We start from the raw sequence: 13,634 nt of genomic DNA, 5'->3' as shown, positions 1-13,634 counted from the left end.
CCTATTCGAGGATAGACAGGGCTTAGAGCCCTGTACTCGGCCAGTTGTCATGCACTATGCATGACAACACAGTGCACAGGGACCGCCAGAAACTCTGACTTTTTGAGTAAGGGCCTGCCTGGTGGGGCCAATGTAACCATGCTGTTTTACCGTTTGAATGCCCAGACAGCTGAATATCCATACCCAAACCCTCTGTCCCCACAGAGCTCAGAGGACTTAATACGTTCATAGTCAAGGTTTGTACACTAAAGGTCGCTGGTCACAATTAGGCCTAGGCTTCTAGATTTCCTCACCAGTCCAGACTAACGGACCACACTTAATTCTCCCAGTAAAGGCCTTTACTACTCACACAAAGTTAATCCAGTATTGCACAACAGCCAAGAACGAAGACCTGCCCACGGAAGAACCGCACACGCACCAGAAGGACCTATTGAGGAGGCTGAGGCGAGGGAAGGAGAAGCCGCTCAGGTGGAAAATGCTGGCTTAGCTGCACCAGGGTCCTGGGCTTGATCTCTAGCACCATGGGGAGGAGCAAAAACCTGTGATAGCTAATTTCAGGCATTAGCTTGGCACCCAGCCACACAGGTGACATACAGATATGCATTCAAGCAAAATACTCATACACATAAAATAAAATAAAATGTAAATTAAAAATATATTTGTTTATCTTGGTCTCTTGAGACAAGGTTTCTCTGTGTAGTCCTGTCTGTCTTGGAACTCGCTCTGTAGACCAGGCTGGCCTCAAACTCACAGAGATCCTCCTCACTCTGTCTCCCAAGTGCTGGGATTAGTGTGCTGTTGTGCCTAGCTTCTAAAAATTATTTTTAATGATTTCTTTGATTTGTGTGTGTGTGTCTATGTGTGTTGAGTGTGTTGTGTGTGTATGATGTGTGTTTGGTGTGTGTGCATTGTGTGGTGTGTGTATCTGTATGGTGTGTGTGTGTGGTGTGTGTTGAGGCGTGTGTGTATGTGTGTGTGTAGTGTGCGTGGTATGTTTATGTTGCGGTGTGGTATATGATGAATGCTTGTTGTGAGTGTATTATGTGTGGTGTGTTTGTTGTAGTGTGTGTGTGGTGTGTATGGTGTGTGTGGTGTCTGTGTTTGTGTGTGGTATGTGTGGGATGTGTGGTATATGATATGTCTTGTGTGGGTTGTGTTCTGTGTGTTGTGTGTGTGTTGTGTGGGTTGTATGTGTTGTGCGTGTGTGGTGTATTTTATGTGTGTGGTGTGTGGTGTGTCTTGTGTGTGGTGTGTGTGGTGTGTGTGTGTGTATGTGGTGTATGGTGTGTCTTGTGTGTGGTGTGTGTGATATGTGTGGTGTGTGTGTAGTGTGTGTGTATGCTTTAGAGCTGGAGAAGACCAGAAAAGGGCCTTGTATCCCCTGGGACTGAGGTCATAGCTGGCTTTGAGCTGTCTGATGTGGCTTCTGGAAACAGTCTCTGATCCTCTGGAAGTGCAGCAAGCACTCACTCCTGACTGCCGAGTCACTTCTCCAGACCTTCAGTTACATTACAATTATTTATATTATTTATTAGTGTGTGTTGGTGCTTACGTGCCCAGCACGAGTGTTAGCTCAGAGGACAGCTTACAGGAGTTGGCTCTCTGCTCCCACTGTGTGGGTTCCAGGGCGAATGCACATTGTCCGCCTTGGTGGAAGACGTCTTTACCCTCTGGCTATCTTCCAGGCCCTCCTAAGTTAATTTTGTCAGGGCATTTTCTTTTTTGAATCACAGCTTTGGGGGTCTCTGCAAACACCAGGGCCAAGAGAGTAAGGATCTGTGAGGGGCAAGAAGGAAATCCAGTTCAACACGACTCAGTAGCCGGTGTTGGTTCAAACTTGTAGAGTCTGACTGTGGCAGTCTATTGCAGGCACAGTTAAGTACAGTAGTTGGGGAGGGTCTCCTGCTGTAACAATTCCCCTGTGCACAGCGAGGCATAATCACATCAAAACCCTTCTCAAGCACATGTCACTTTTCCCATGGAGATGTGTTCTCGAGACAGGCTGCATGGGTTACCTTAGGGCCCTGGGGAGGATCCGCTGTGGTCTTGGTCATACAGGGAGCACAGAGGTTTAACAGATATTAACTACATCCTGTCCTTCTTGTGAGATCCTGGGGGAGCCAAGTATGGCCTATCCCTACAGAGAGGACTGGGGTCACCTAGACTATTAGCCACATCCATTCCCAACCTTCTGGGCAGAAGAGGTATATGTCTATCTCTTCTGGTAGAAGGGTCACCCCTGGTTAACTTTTCTGATTTTCCTAGTACTTTTCAGTGAGCACAAGGATCTTTGTGCTCCCAACACAGAGCAACATAAAATAGACTAGGACAGCACCCAAAAGAGCTAAGAATTACTGGTAGAAGGTTTTCCTAGCATAGGCAAGGCCCTGAGTTCAACCCTCAGCATTGCAAAAAGCAAATACCAAGAGCAAAGAAAACTGAGACACTATGTGAGCACAGCCCTTCGGGAGTCTTTTAAATCCTCTGTAGACATTTTTCTTTCTTTCTTTTTTTTTTTTTTTGGGACAGGGTTTCATTGTGTAGCCCTGGTGGCCCCGCAACTCACTCTGTAGACCGTGCTGACCTTGAACTCAGAGAGCTGCTTGCCTCTGCCTCTGGAGCGCTGGGATGAAAGATGTGTGCCGCCACTGCCTGGCTCCCCTTAGGAAGACTTGAGAGGCCTTTGTATACACGGAGCAGGAATTACGTGGGGACAGAGCAACGAGAGAATAGGTGTGGATAGAAATGCAGACGACAGCTTCTGGTTAAAGCATTGTAGCAGAAGAGACGCATGGTAAGACGCACCTAGCTAAAGAAGGAAGCGTTAAGAGAAGCAGAGGTGAGGGGTGTGGGGCTGGTTCACTGGGGCAAATATTTTCAAAGGGTGACATCACGAAAGAAGGTTATGGAACATAGCTCTCTGGATTTGCATCGATCTGTGTTCAAGCCAGGAGCTAGGACTCAGGTCTCTTTGTATCACTGTCAATGTGTAGTAAACATTTTCTATACTAGGGCCCAGGTAGACGGCTCAGTCAGCGCAGTGATGCCTAATCTTGGCTGCCAACTTGATTACATTTGGAATTAACTTACACTCAAGCAGCTGGGCACACCTGTGGGGGGATTTCCTTGAGCCTTTGAGGTGGGACTCAAAATCTGGGCGGCACATTCTGGTGGCAGCCCACACAAAAGGACATGAAAGAAGGGAGTTTCTGCTTTTTGTCTGCTTGTCCTCACCCTCTGTGGCAGGTTCATCTATCCTGCAGCTGATGAATTTCTTTGTCAGTATTAGAATCTACTTCTTCAGGATGCCAGTGTAGACTGAAGACCAGTGAGCCACCCATCCTCAAGGACTGAAAGACTACCGGATCCTTGGCCTTTCTTTTGAGAGGCAGCAATTGTCGGGTTAGATAGACCACAGCCTGTAAGCCATTCTAATAACTATCCTTTCCCTTCCCTCCCCTGTCTTCCTCTGTCCTCCCCTGCCCTCCCCTCCCCTCCCCTTCCCATCCCCCTTCTTGAGGAGTATTCTGTGACTTTTCCTGGGAAGGAAAAGAACAGATGCCTATTTATCCAATACAGGACACCAATGGCAGACCAAAGAAAAGATTCAGTCCCAGTGTAGTTCAGGGAACTAGTGACTTTATTGGGATTATCTGAGAACACGGGGCACGCAAAGGCAGCTGCATAGCCAAAGTTCACCTTAGATGTGAATGACTCAATTTTCAGGTGGTTCTGCCAGCTCTATAACTTTCCTCCCCTCGGCAACTGTTAGCTGCCTTTATAACCCGAGGGAGGGGCTTTATGGATCTTATTCTGCGACTCTCTGAACCCTCCCCACCCCCACCCCCTGTGTGTATGCACGCATGCGTGTGCAGGTGTGTGTAGAGCCCAGAAGTCAGCCTCAGGTGTCATTGCTCGTTCTACCGTGTTTATTCTCTTTCCTTCTTTCCTTTCTTCTCCTCCTTCTCTCTCTCTCTCTCTCTCTCTCTCTCTCTCTCTCTCTCTCTCTCCCTTTCTTTCTTTCTTTCTTTTTTGTTTCTTCCTTCTTTGTTATTTTTCTAGATTTATTAGATTTTATGTTGTATGTTTGAATGTTTCGCCTGCATGGATCTAAATGCACCACATACAGGCAGTGCCCATGAGTCCAGAAGAGGGCAGCCGATTCCCTGGAACTGAAGTTACAGAAGAGCTGCCCTGTGGGTACTAGGAATCCAAGCTCGGTCCTCTGCAATGGAACCAGCTGCTCTTAACTGCTGAGCGTCTCTCCAGCTCCCTACCCTGGTTTGTTTGCTGTTTTGAGACAGAATCTGTGGAGCCTGAGGCTTGCTGGTCAGTAAGCACCTGTAGTCTGTCTCCGCCTCCCCAGCACTGAGATTCCAAGTGTGTGCTGTCATGCCTGGCTTTTTATACACAGGCTGGCACTCAGACTCAGGTCTTCAAGTACTAACACCTTGCTGACGAGCTGTTTCCCCAGCTCTTACGTTTCTATGCTTTCAAAAGTGGTTGTGAATCATGAAATGCCAGTATCTTTTGCAAACACAGGAGTCTATCACATGATTGGTGAACATATTTACTATCTTAGTCTATCACACTGTTGATGAACATATTTACTGTCTTGGTTTAGTATATGGTTAATAAACATATTATTGTCTTGCAGGATTCCAGCAAGATTTCTGTATATCATCCAGTGAGTGCAGATGGGTGATGATACTTCCCATTCTCCTCTCAGTCAGCCCTTCCTTCATTCTTCCCTCCCTCCCCACTCTCCTCTCTGTCTTTCTCAGGGTCTCATGTAGCCCAGGTTGGCCTCTGGCTTAGCTGTGAAGACACCATGACCAAGGACCAAGGTCACTCTAAAAAAGAAAATGTCTCAGTTAGGGTTATTATTGCTGTGATGAAACACCTTAACCAAAAGCAATTTGGGGAGGAAAAGGTTTATTCAGCCTGCACTTCTAAATCTCCGTTCATCACTGAAGGAAGTCAGGACAGGAATTCAAACAGGGCAGGAACCTGGAGGCAGGAGCTGATGCAGAGACCGTGGAGGGGTGCTGATTACTGTCTTGTTCCCTATGGCTTGCTCAGCCTGCTTTGTTAAAGGACCCAGGACCAGCAGCCCAGGGATGACACCACCCACTATGGACTGAGTCCTCCCCCATGAATCATTAATTATGAAATTGCTCTACAGACTTGCCTATAGTCTCATCTTATGAAGAAAGTGTTTAACTGGGGACTTGCAGTTTCAGAGGGTTCATACTTGGTCATCACAGTGGACGGTACTGGAACAGCAGCTGAGAGCCACAGACAGCAAGGAGAGAGAGAGACAGAGACAGAGAGAGAGAGACAGAGAGAGACAGAGAGAGAGAGAGACAGAGAGAGAGAGACAGAGACAGAGAGAGGAGAGACAGACAGAGAGAGAGACAGAGAGAGAGACAGAGAGACAGAGAGAGAGACTGGCCTGGTGTGGACTATTGAAGTCTCAAATCCCACCCCGAGTGACACATCTCCTAATTCCTCTCAAATACATATATCAGCGGAGACCAAGCATTCAAATATTCTCACTCAGACCACTGCAGCATCAAGCTCACTACTGCAGCCTAGGGCAACTCCGAGCGATGACTCACTTGTCTCTGTCTCCTGGGTACTGGAATTGCAGGTGTGTACACCCACCATGCCTGTTTATGCGGTGCTGGGGATCAAACACAGCTTCATGCATGCTAGGCAGGCATTCTAGCAATTGAACTATACTCTAAGCCCTTGTTTTCTTTTTCTTTTAAATTTCAAATATATTGGTGCACAGAGTGCACACAGGATGGGGGTGGATGTAGGGATTTTAATACTGGATAAAACAGGATCCAGGACTAGTGCTTTTAAGCCTGAAGCATAGGTTATTACACCGATCAAAGGCACGCCGCTGCTGGTGATGTAATCACAGAGCATGATTTGGGGTGTTTGGAAGGCCACTGATCCTGTCCAGGGGTAATGCCTTCATGGAAGGAGTTGCTTAGAGACAGTGGAGGGTAGTCAACAGAATAGAAACTTCTAGAGAAGTAGAGAGGAGGAGAAGACAAATACCACAGGAATCTGAAAGGGTGCCTCTATGCCTCCTGCTGCTCCAGGTCGATGCTGGCAAGCCCTTCTCCTTGAATAATGTCTGAGAGGGCTCTTAGAGCCAAAGAGCCAGGCCCATGGCTGCCCTCTGGTGGACACTGGTGGACAGTGTGACTTGGGGTAGGGGCTGGTTGGAACACGATGGCTGATGGGGCAGAAGGAGGCTTGGTTGACCAGGACATCCTGGGAATCAGCTCAGGTCTCTCTGTCCTCCCGTCTCCTGGGGGTCCTTGGACACGGCAATACAGAACAGAAGGTGGAAGCCCCTGGTTTTGCCCCTGTGGGGTTTGGTCACATCCTTTACCCCAGAGTCTCAGTTCCAGTGCTGTGGGGTGTGATCAGAACAGCTCCCGAGGAGCCTGGGTGCGTCCTGTGGTTGGTGCTGTGCCAGGCACACTATGCACTGGTCCCACGTCAACAAAAGATGAGGGTTGCGGATGCTCTGACTCCTGGATCAGGATGGGGATGACCAGAGGACCCCAGAGCATGTGGCATGTGGGGAGACTAGGGTCTCCGGACCCAGGAGCAGTGGGGGTGTTATGACTCTCCCAAGGCTGCAGGGCAGGTGTGGAGGCTGGGCCCCACCCAGGGCAAGCCCAGAAACTACCACAGACCTGAGATCACCTTCCTCCTTCCTGGAGTGTCGTCTGGAAATCCCTGGCCTCCAGCAGGTATATCATGGAGCTGGCCCTACCTGCCATCCTATTTATCCTGTTTCCTGGAGCCCTGCTGGGGAGCGAGAACCCCACAACTGACTCCTACAGCTTGTCCCCTACAACAGACAGCCCTAGCACTCCCCTGGATTCTGGTAAGATGGGTGGGTGAGGAGCAGTAGCTTCAGGAAGATGTGTGGAATGAGCGTTTTGTGGCTAGGATGTTTGTTTTTGTTTTATTTTTTAGTTTTCTTCTGTGTATTTTAGTTTTGAGACCAGGTCTCATTGTAGCCCAGATTGGCCTCTACCTTATTATATAGTCAAAGCTGGCCTTCTACTGATCCTGATCCTCCTGCCTCAGCCTTCAAGTCTTAGGAATACAGGAAGGAGCCAGCAGGAGCATGGGTTTAGAGGCAGACCCAGAGAGCTGTCTGACTCTGTTTCCTTGTGGCCTTGTATGAGCAGGTGCTGTTAGGGGCCAGGCATCGGGGCATCCTCTGGCCTACACTGGTCAAATTTCCAGGGGTTGAGACAGATGAGCCAGGTCTGAGGGCATACGGGAGGGCAGATGGCCCTGTGTCACCCATTTCTGATTTTTTTTTTTCAGTGTGTGGACGTCCCAGGGCTTCAGGCCGCATTGTGTCTGGGCAGGATGCCCAGCCAGGCGAGTGGCCTTGGCAGGTCAGCGTGAGGGAGAATGGGGAGCACGTGTGTGGGGGCTCCCTGATTGCTGAGGACTGGGTGTTGACGGCTGCTCACTGCTTCAGCCAGTGAGTATTTCCCTAAGGGTCACGTGGGCTGGTGCCAGCTGGACTTTCTCACTTCCCTTCCAGACGCCCTCATCTCTCCATTTAAACTATAACCTCTACCAACTATGACAGGAGACGAGACAGGGCCCTGCTCCTTCAGTATTGAAATGTCTACCTGTTTCTGGGCTGGCTCTGGTGAGTCAGTCACCTAGTCTTATTTCCAAGAATCAACTCTTGGGTGGAGGGGACGGCTCAGAGGGTAGGAGGACTTGCTGTACAAGCATAAGGCCTTGAGTTCAAATCCCCTGCTCAAGGCGAATCTCTGTGAGTTCGAGACCAGCCTGGTCTACAGAGCTAGTTCCAGGACAGGCTCCAAAGCCACAGAGAAACCCTGTCTCGAAAAACCAAAAAAAAAAAAAAAAACCCAACAAATCCCCTGCTCAAATTCACGTAAAAAGCTAGTGTGACCAGTACTGGGTGTGTGTGTGGAGACGGGAGGATCTCTGGGGATAGCAGACCTCCAGTGTAGCTCTTGGTTCTGTGATAAGGTCCGTCTCAAGGTCAAGGTCAAGGGTAATAGAGAAAGAACAGGGCATCTGATATCAATTCTCTGCTTTCTATACATGCACAGGAGCCTTCACACCCACCAACACACCACACACACACAGATACACAGACATGCAGACACAGACTCTAACACACAGACACACACTCACCACACACACCCCAACACACAGACACACACCAACACAAAGACACACACACCACACACCCCAACACACAGACACACACCAACACAAAGACACACACACCACACACCCCAACACACAGACACACACACACCAACACAAAGACACACACACATACCAACATACCCCCACATCCCCACATGCACACACACAGAATCTTGAAAACAGTTCTCTAGAACCCAAGGTCTTTGTGTAAGTATGCATGCATATGTGAAGTGTGTGTTCATGTGTGTGTGCGAATGTGGGCCCAGACACACCTCAGCCAGTGTGTGAAGATCAGACGACGACCTTGGGTGTCAGTCCTTGCTTTTACCTAGCTTTGGGAGACAGGCTCTCTCTTTGGGTCCACTGCTGGGCACACCTGGCTAGTTGGTCAGCAAGAGTTTACTGACTCTCCTGTCTTCACCTCCCTCCTCTCCATAGGACAAGCCAGGCATGACTTTTATGTGGGTTGTGGGCATCCAAACTCAAGTTGTTATGCCTGTACACAAGTATCCTTACACATTGACCCATCTCCCCAGTATCTCAAAATTCCAAGATCTTGAATGTACTCCTCAACAGCCAGGTGGCCTTCTGATGGGTGGCTTGACTTTGCTAGTTGTGTTCCATACCTGAAACATGGAGGACATGATGGTAGACTTATGTTACAAGGATCATTAATGGTGGCCCTTAACAGGGGGTGCTTGGCATTGCTTCCACGTGCTTAGCTTTCAGAAGAGCCCAGCGGCAATATTAGAGCCTCCAAATGAAGATTGTCTTTCATTTTCACCTTTGACCTTCCCATTCTCCCCAGGGAGCAGCCCCTGTCTGCCTACACAGTAATGCTGGGTACCATTTCCTCCTACCCTGCGGCCAATGAGCCCAAGGAGCTGAGAGCTGTGGCCCAGTGTATCAAGCCCTCGAGCTACTCAGAAGATGAGCACAGCAGTGGAGACATCGCCCTGGTGCGGCTGGCTTCATCCGTCTCCTTCAATGACTACATCCTTCCAGTCTGCCTTCCAAAATCTGGAGACTCCCTGGGCCCTGGCACCCAGTGTTGGGTCACGGGATGGGGGAACACCGCCACAAATAGACGTAAGGATGTTTGGTAGCAGGGTAGGGAGAGAGTGGAAATGTGTGTTCAACAAGGGCCAGCCTTGACACTTTCCCCAGCCCCCACTCTCAGACAGGACCCATACAGAGTTATGCGAAGAATGTCCACCGCCAGAGGGTGCATTGAAACATTGCCACAATAGCTCATCACCAACTTGTTGAAGGAGCTGCAGGCCGCGTTCCTACCACCTGGCTCCTGGCCGCCTGGCTAGCTTATGCCCAAAATAACGACACACAAACTGTATTCATATAAACACTGCTTGGCCCATTTCTATTAATGTGTGTAGCACCATGATGTGCGCTTACCAGGAAGATTCTAGCCCACGTCCATCCTGGATTGGAGCTTCATCATGTCTGCCCTGCCGGGAGCAGCGGCATGGCGTCTTAGCTCACTTTCTCTTCCTCCCAGCATTCTGTTCTGTTTACTCCACCCACCTATGTTCTAACCTATGAGGCCAAGCAGTTTCCTTATTAATTAACCAATGACCTTCCTCCATCAACCAACTGGCTGCTGCCAGCCTCCTAACATTTAATCCTCCTAACATTTAAGAACCAGAGGATAGTGTTACAGCCGTCATGGACTGAGGGATGCTGGTCCAGTCTGCACTACAACCTTCCTGCTATCTTTGCTGCTTTGTCCCTGTGGACAGTGCTTACCAGGGGCTAATTGGGGCAGCCTTCACTAGCTGATGGGGTCCTGGTTCTCTTGCCAATGTGCTCTCAAGAGTGTTGGCCTGGTGGGGTTAATGCCAGGGGTCCATGGCCTGATGCCGTCTAAGGCATTTCCATTTTGAACTGTCATTAGCATGGCTCCCATCCCTGCCGTCATAACTGTGATTTCATCTTGTTTTAGTGTCCAAGGCTAAATCAGATAGGTGTTCAGTCTCAGTTCAGGAGGCCAGAAGCCTGAAATGAGAGTATTATCTGACCTCAACTCTTTCAAGGCTCTAGGGAGGACCCCTCTTTGACTCTCAACCTCTGCCAGTGCTGGGTGATCCGTGGTTCTTAGCTGCATCACTCCAGTCTTGGCCTTGGGGTTCACACAGACCTCCACTTCATGAGTCTCCCCAGGTCCCCTCTCTCTGACTGTTAAGGGCCTCTCATCCTGATCCACTGTGACCTCAGTCACATCTACAAGTCTTTTGCTTGATGACAAGGTTACATTCTGAAGTTTTGGGTAGATGTGAATTTGGGGCCACCTTATTTAACCCACTCGGCACCTAAGTCATCTTTGATTTGATATCTGGCATGCTAAGAAGAGCAGGGTCACGTGATGGACGTGACTTGACCACAGGCAGTGTCCTGAAACCAGGTATAGGCTCTTGCTTGTAGTCTTGTGCCCTCACCCCGTGTGCATCCCATTCCGTTGTCTTGATACTGGGAGAGAAGCTGAGACCCACAGAGCCGTCACACATCTGTCTGTGTCCAGCTGGGGGAGGAAGAACCGAGATCCCCGCAGCTTGTGACTGTAAGGGCAAATCTACGTTCTCATCCTGGGATACCACCTTTTCAGAACGTTCAGGATTTCATGTGGGGAAACACGGCTCTGTTGAAGAAGCAGAAGAAATGGCCCCGACCACAGGGTTCAGTTAAACTGTGGAGCTAGGAGGAAATGGAGCATCTTCTTCCTCTAACTCTGCTCTCCAATTCCAGCTCTCCCACCACCATTCACCCTGCAGGAGTTGGAGGTGCCTCTTATTGATGCCCAAACCTGCAATGCCTACTACCAGGAGAACTCCGTTTCCAGCACGGAGCCTGTCATCTTGGAAGATATGCTGTGTGCTGGCTTCGTGGAGGGCGGGAAGGATGCCTGTAATGTGAGTGACTCATACCCAGACAGTGGCCCCTCACCAGTGGGCAGGGCGTTCCTCTCCCATCACACTGAGAACCTTCCAGAAGGACTGGGCATCTCATAACATAAAACAACAGTACCACCACTATCACCAACACACACACACACACACACACACACACACACACACGAGCTCGGGGGAAAAAAAACTCCGATGCTGTCTCCCTTTCAAATATCATATTTGAAGGGCTGGGAAGATGGTCCATTTTTGCATCACAAGCATAAAGAACTGAATTTGAGTCCTCAGCACCCATGTATAAAAAAAAAAGATAAAAGCTGGGTGCGATAGCACAGGTCTATAATGCCATCATGGGGGCTGGTGTGTGTGTGTGTGTGTGTGTATATATATGTGTGTGTGCGCACGCGCAGTGGGACAGAGACAGGCAGCTTCCAGAGGCTCGCTGGCCAGTCAGTCAGAGACCCTGTCTCAGGAAGTAAGGTGGGGAATGAGAGAGGACATCAGTGTTGACCTCTGGCCTCTACGTGCACACACAGGAGGGGACGCACCTCTCCACCACATGCCTCACCTCTCTCAAATAAAATAGAATACATATCATCAGAGTGTGGGGGTGTGGGTCAGTGGTATAGGGTTTATCGAATGTTTGAAAGGCCTTGGGCTCTGCCATTGGTAGAGAAAGGGGGGGGACAGAGAGGGAGGGAGGGAGAGAGAGACAAAGAGAGAGGAAGAGAGACTGAATAAGAGCCTTTGACTGTATTTTCACGAGGAGCCCCCACTTTCAAGCTTATCCTGTCTTGTTTGCTCTTCTACACACCCTGACCGCCAAGTTCCTCTTGATTGCTACTTCAAAGAGATTTCTTTTTTTAAAAATATTTATTTATTTATTATGTTTACAGTGCAGGCCAGAAGAGGGTACCAAGTCTCATTACAGATGGTTGTGAGCCACCATATGGTTGCTGGGAATTGAACTCAGGACCTTTGGAAGAGCAGGCAAAGCTCTTAACCACTGAGTCATCTCTCCAGCCCTCAAAGAGATGTCTAGATAAAGCCAAACAAACTGAAGCAAACAGCATTATCTTGAAATGGCCCCTGCACTCAGCTCTGAACACACAGCTGTGGTGCTTAGAGACAGGTTGTGTGTCCCATTTGCTAGGGGTCCCACTCACCTTCAGTTCTCAGTCACCCAACCCTGTGACTTTCTAGGAACTTCCAATTCATTGATCCTGTATACTCTGATGAAGAAGAGAGCCAGGTGGGACTGGGTTGGAGAGCTTTGTTTTCCTACCTGTGTAATAAAGGCAGCAGGCTCAAGCAACCTCAACACCTTTGGATCCCTTCTTTCTCCCCAGGGTGATTCCGGAGGTCCCCTGGTCTGTGACATTGATGGTGTCTGGATCCAGGCAGGGGTGGTGAGTTGGGGAACCGATTGTGCCCTTCCCAAGAGACCAGGTGTTTACACCAACGTCAGCGTCTATACCTCATGGATTACGAACACAATGTGGAACTCAGCCCTAGAAGTGAAGAGTTTCTCTCCAAGCCTTGCAGGGACCTCAGTCTCTGGCCCGTTGCTGTTCCTGGCATCCCTGGCTAGCACCTTATGCTTCCTGGGGCCCTAACCTGCAACCTCAATATCCAGACCCCTGTATTTGGAACTTTTGTCCTCTCTCTGCCCCCAGGCTATAGCGGCTTCTCTCAGGGACCCCCTTCTTGTGCCCTCTTTGCATAGCCACATAAGTATGCCCTCCGTGGTCTGCTTTCCACGGACCCTCTCCTCACTCCCACAGAGGCCTAAGACCCTTGGAACCATCAGCTAACTCTGGTCTCCTGGCCCCCAGGAGCCCTGAGCAGGGGAAGTCTTTGGATTTCCAGGAGCGGAGGGACAAGAATCTTTCTTGCCTCTCACTCCAGGGCAGAGCCCAGGGTGCAGCCACCTTTCAGGGTATCCTCTGATGGCTTCTGTGACTGGCCTGGTCCCTCTAGAGTGAGCCTGTATCTGAAGCAATAAAAACTGGATGCAGCAGGCATAGTTCCCACTGTGTGGTTTTTCCTGCACGCCCCCACATATGTGTGCGTCACCTGCAGAGTGTCGCTAGGTTCTTGGCACTCTTGTGTGCACATCGCTGTGAGCCCCATCACTCAGAAGCAGGAAAAACGAGGGTTGGAAACTCAAGCTTGTCCAGGTTCTCTTGGCTCAGCATCCTTCCTCCTAGGAATGGCAGAGCAGGGCTTCCTGAGGAGTTTGAGGCCATTGGTAGCACTGGGATACTATCAGGGTCATGAGTAAGGTCTGGGGTGACTTTCAGGCTCATAGGTGGGTGTGAGGTAAATCCGAGGTCATTGGTAGGACTGAAGTGAATCCCAGCATTACTGGCAGGTGTGAGGCCCAATCCCCGGGCTATGAGCAGGGATGGTGGTGGGTCAGGCCTGTGCCTGCCTGGGCTGGGCAGGTGAGATGCCAGCTCACACCTCGAT

General features: G+C 49.8%; 1 protein-coding gene across 1 annotated transcript; it reads left to right on the top strand.

The window, feature by feature from the left end:
* Positions 1 to 6,736: 6,736 nt before the first annotated feature.
* Positions 6,737 to 13,184, top strand: LOC126496915 (serine protease 33-like). Its single transcript, XM_050134603.1, has 5 exons — positions 6,737 to 6,916; positions 7,369 to 7,531; positions 9,053 to 9,333; positions 11,005 to 11,168; positions 12,512 to 13,184. Exons 1-5 carry the CDS (start codon positions 6,787 to 6,789, stop codon positions 12,776 to 12,778), a joined length of 1,005 nt encoding a protein of 334 aa, XP_049990560.1. The 5' UTR covers positions 6,737 to 6,786; the 3' UTR covers positions 12,779 to 13,184.
* The last annotated feature ends 450 nt before the right edge of the window (positions 13,185 to 13,634 follow it).

Source organism: Alexandromys fortis, unplaced genomic scaffold, assembly GCF_014885135.2.
Source record: "Alexandromys fortis isolate MF-2015 unplaced genomic scaffold, M_Fortis_MF-2015_v1.1 scaffold_29, whole genome shotgun sequence".
NCBI classification, from domain to species: Eukaryota; Metazoa; Chordata; class Mammalia; order Rodentia; family Cricetidae; genus Alexandromys; species Alexandromys fortis.
Note: the sequence above shows the minus strand (reverse complement) of the source record. Positions and strands in the feature narration are given on the sequence as shown.

Bases quoted from the DNA above. Each gene is read 5' to 3' on its own strand.
- LOC126496915 (XM_050134603.1), top strand. From the start codon at position 6,787: ATGGAGCTGGCCCTACCTGCCATCCTATTTATCCTGTTTCCTGGAGCC. The intron at 6,917-7,368 runs GTAAGATGGGTG...TTTTTTTTTCAG, and splicing joins TAGCACTCCCCTGGATTCTG to TGTGTGGACGTCCCAGGGCT. The intron at 11,169-12,511 runs GTGAGTGACTCA...CTTTCTCCCCAG, and splicing joins GCGGGAAGGATGCCTGTAAT to GGTGATTCCGGAGGTCCCCT.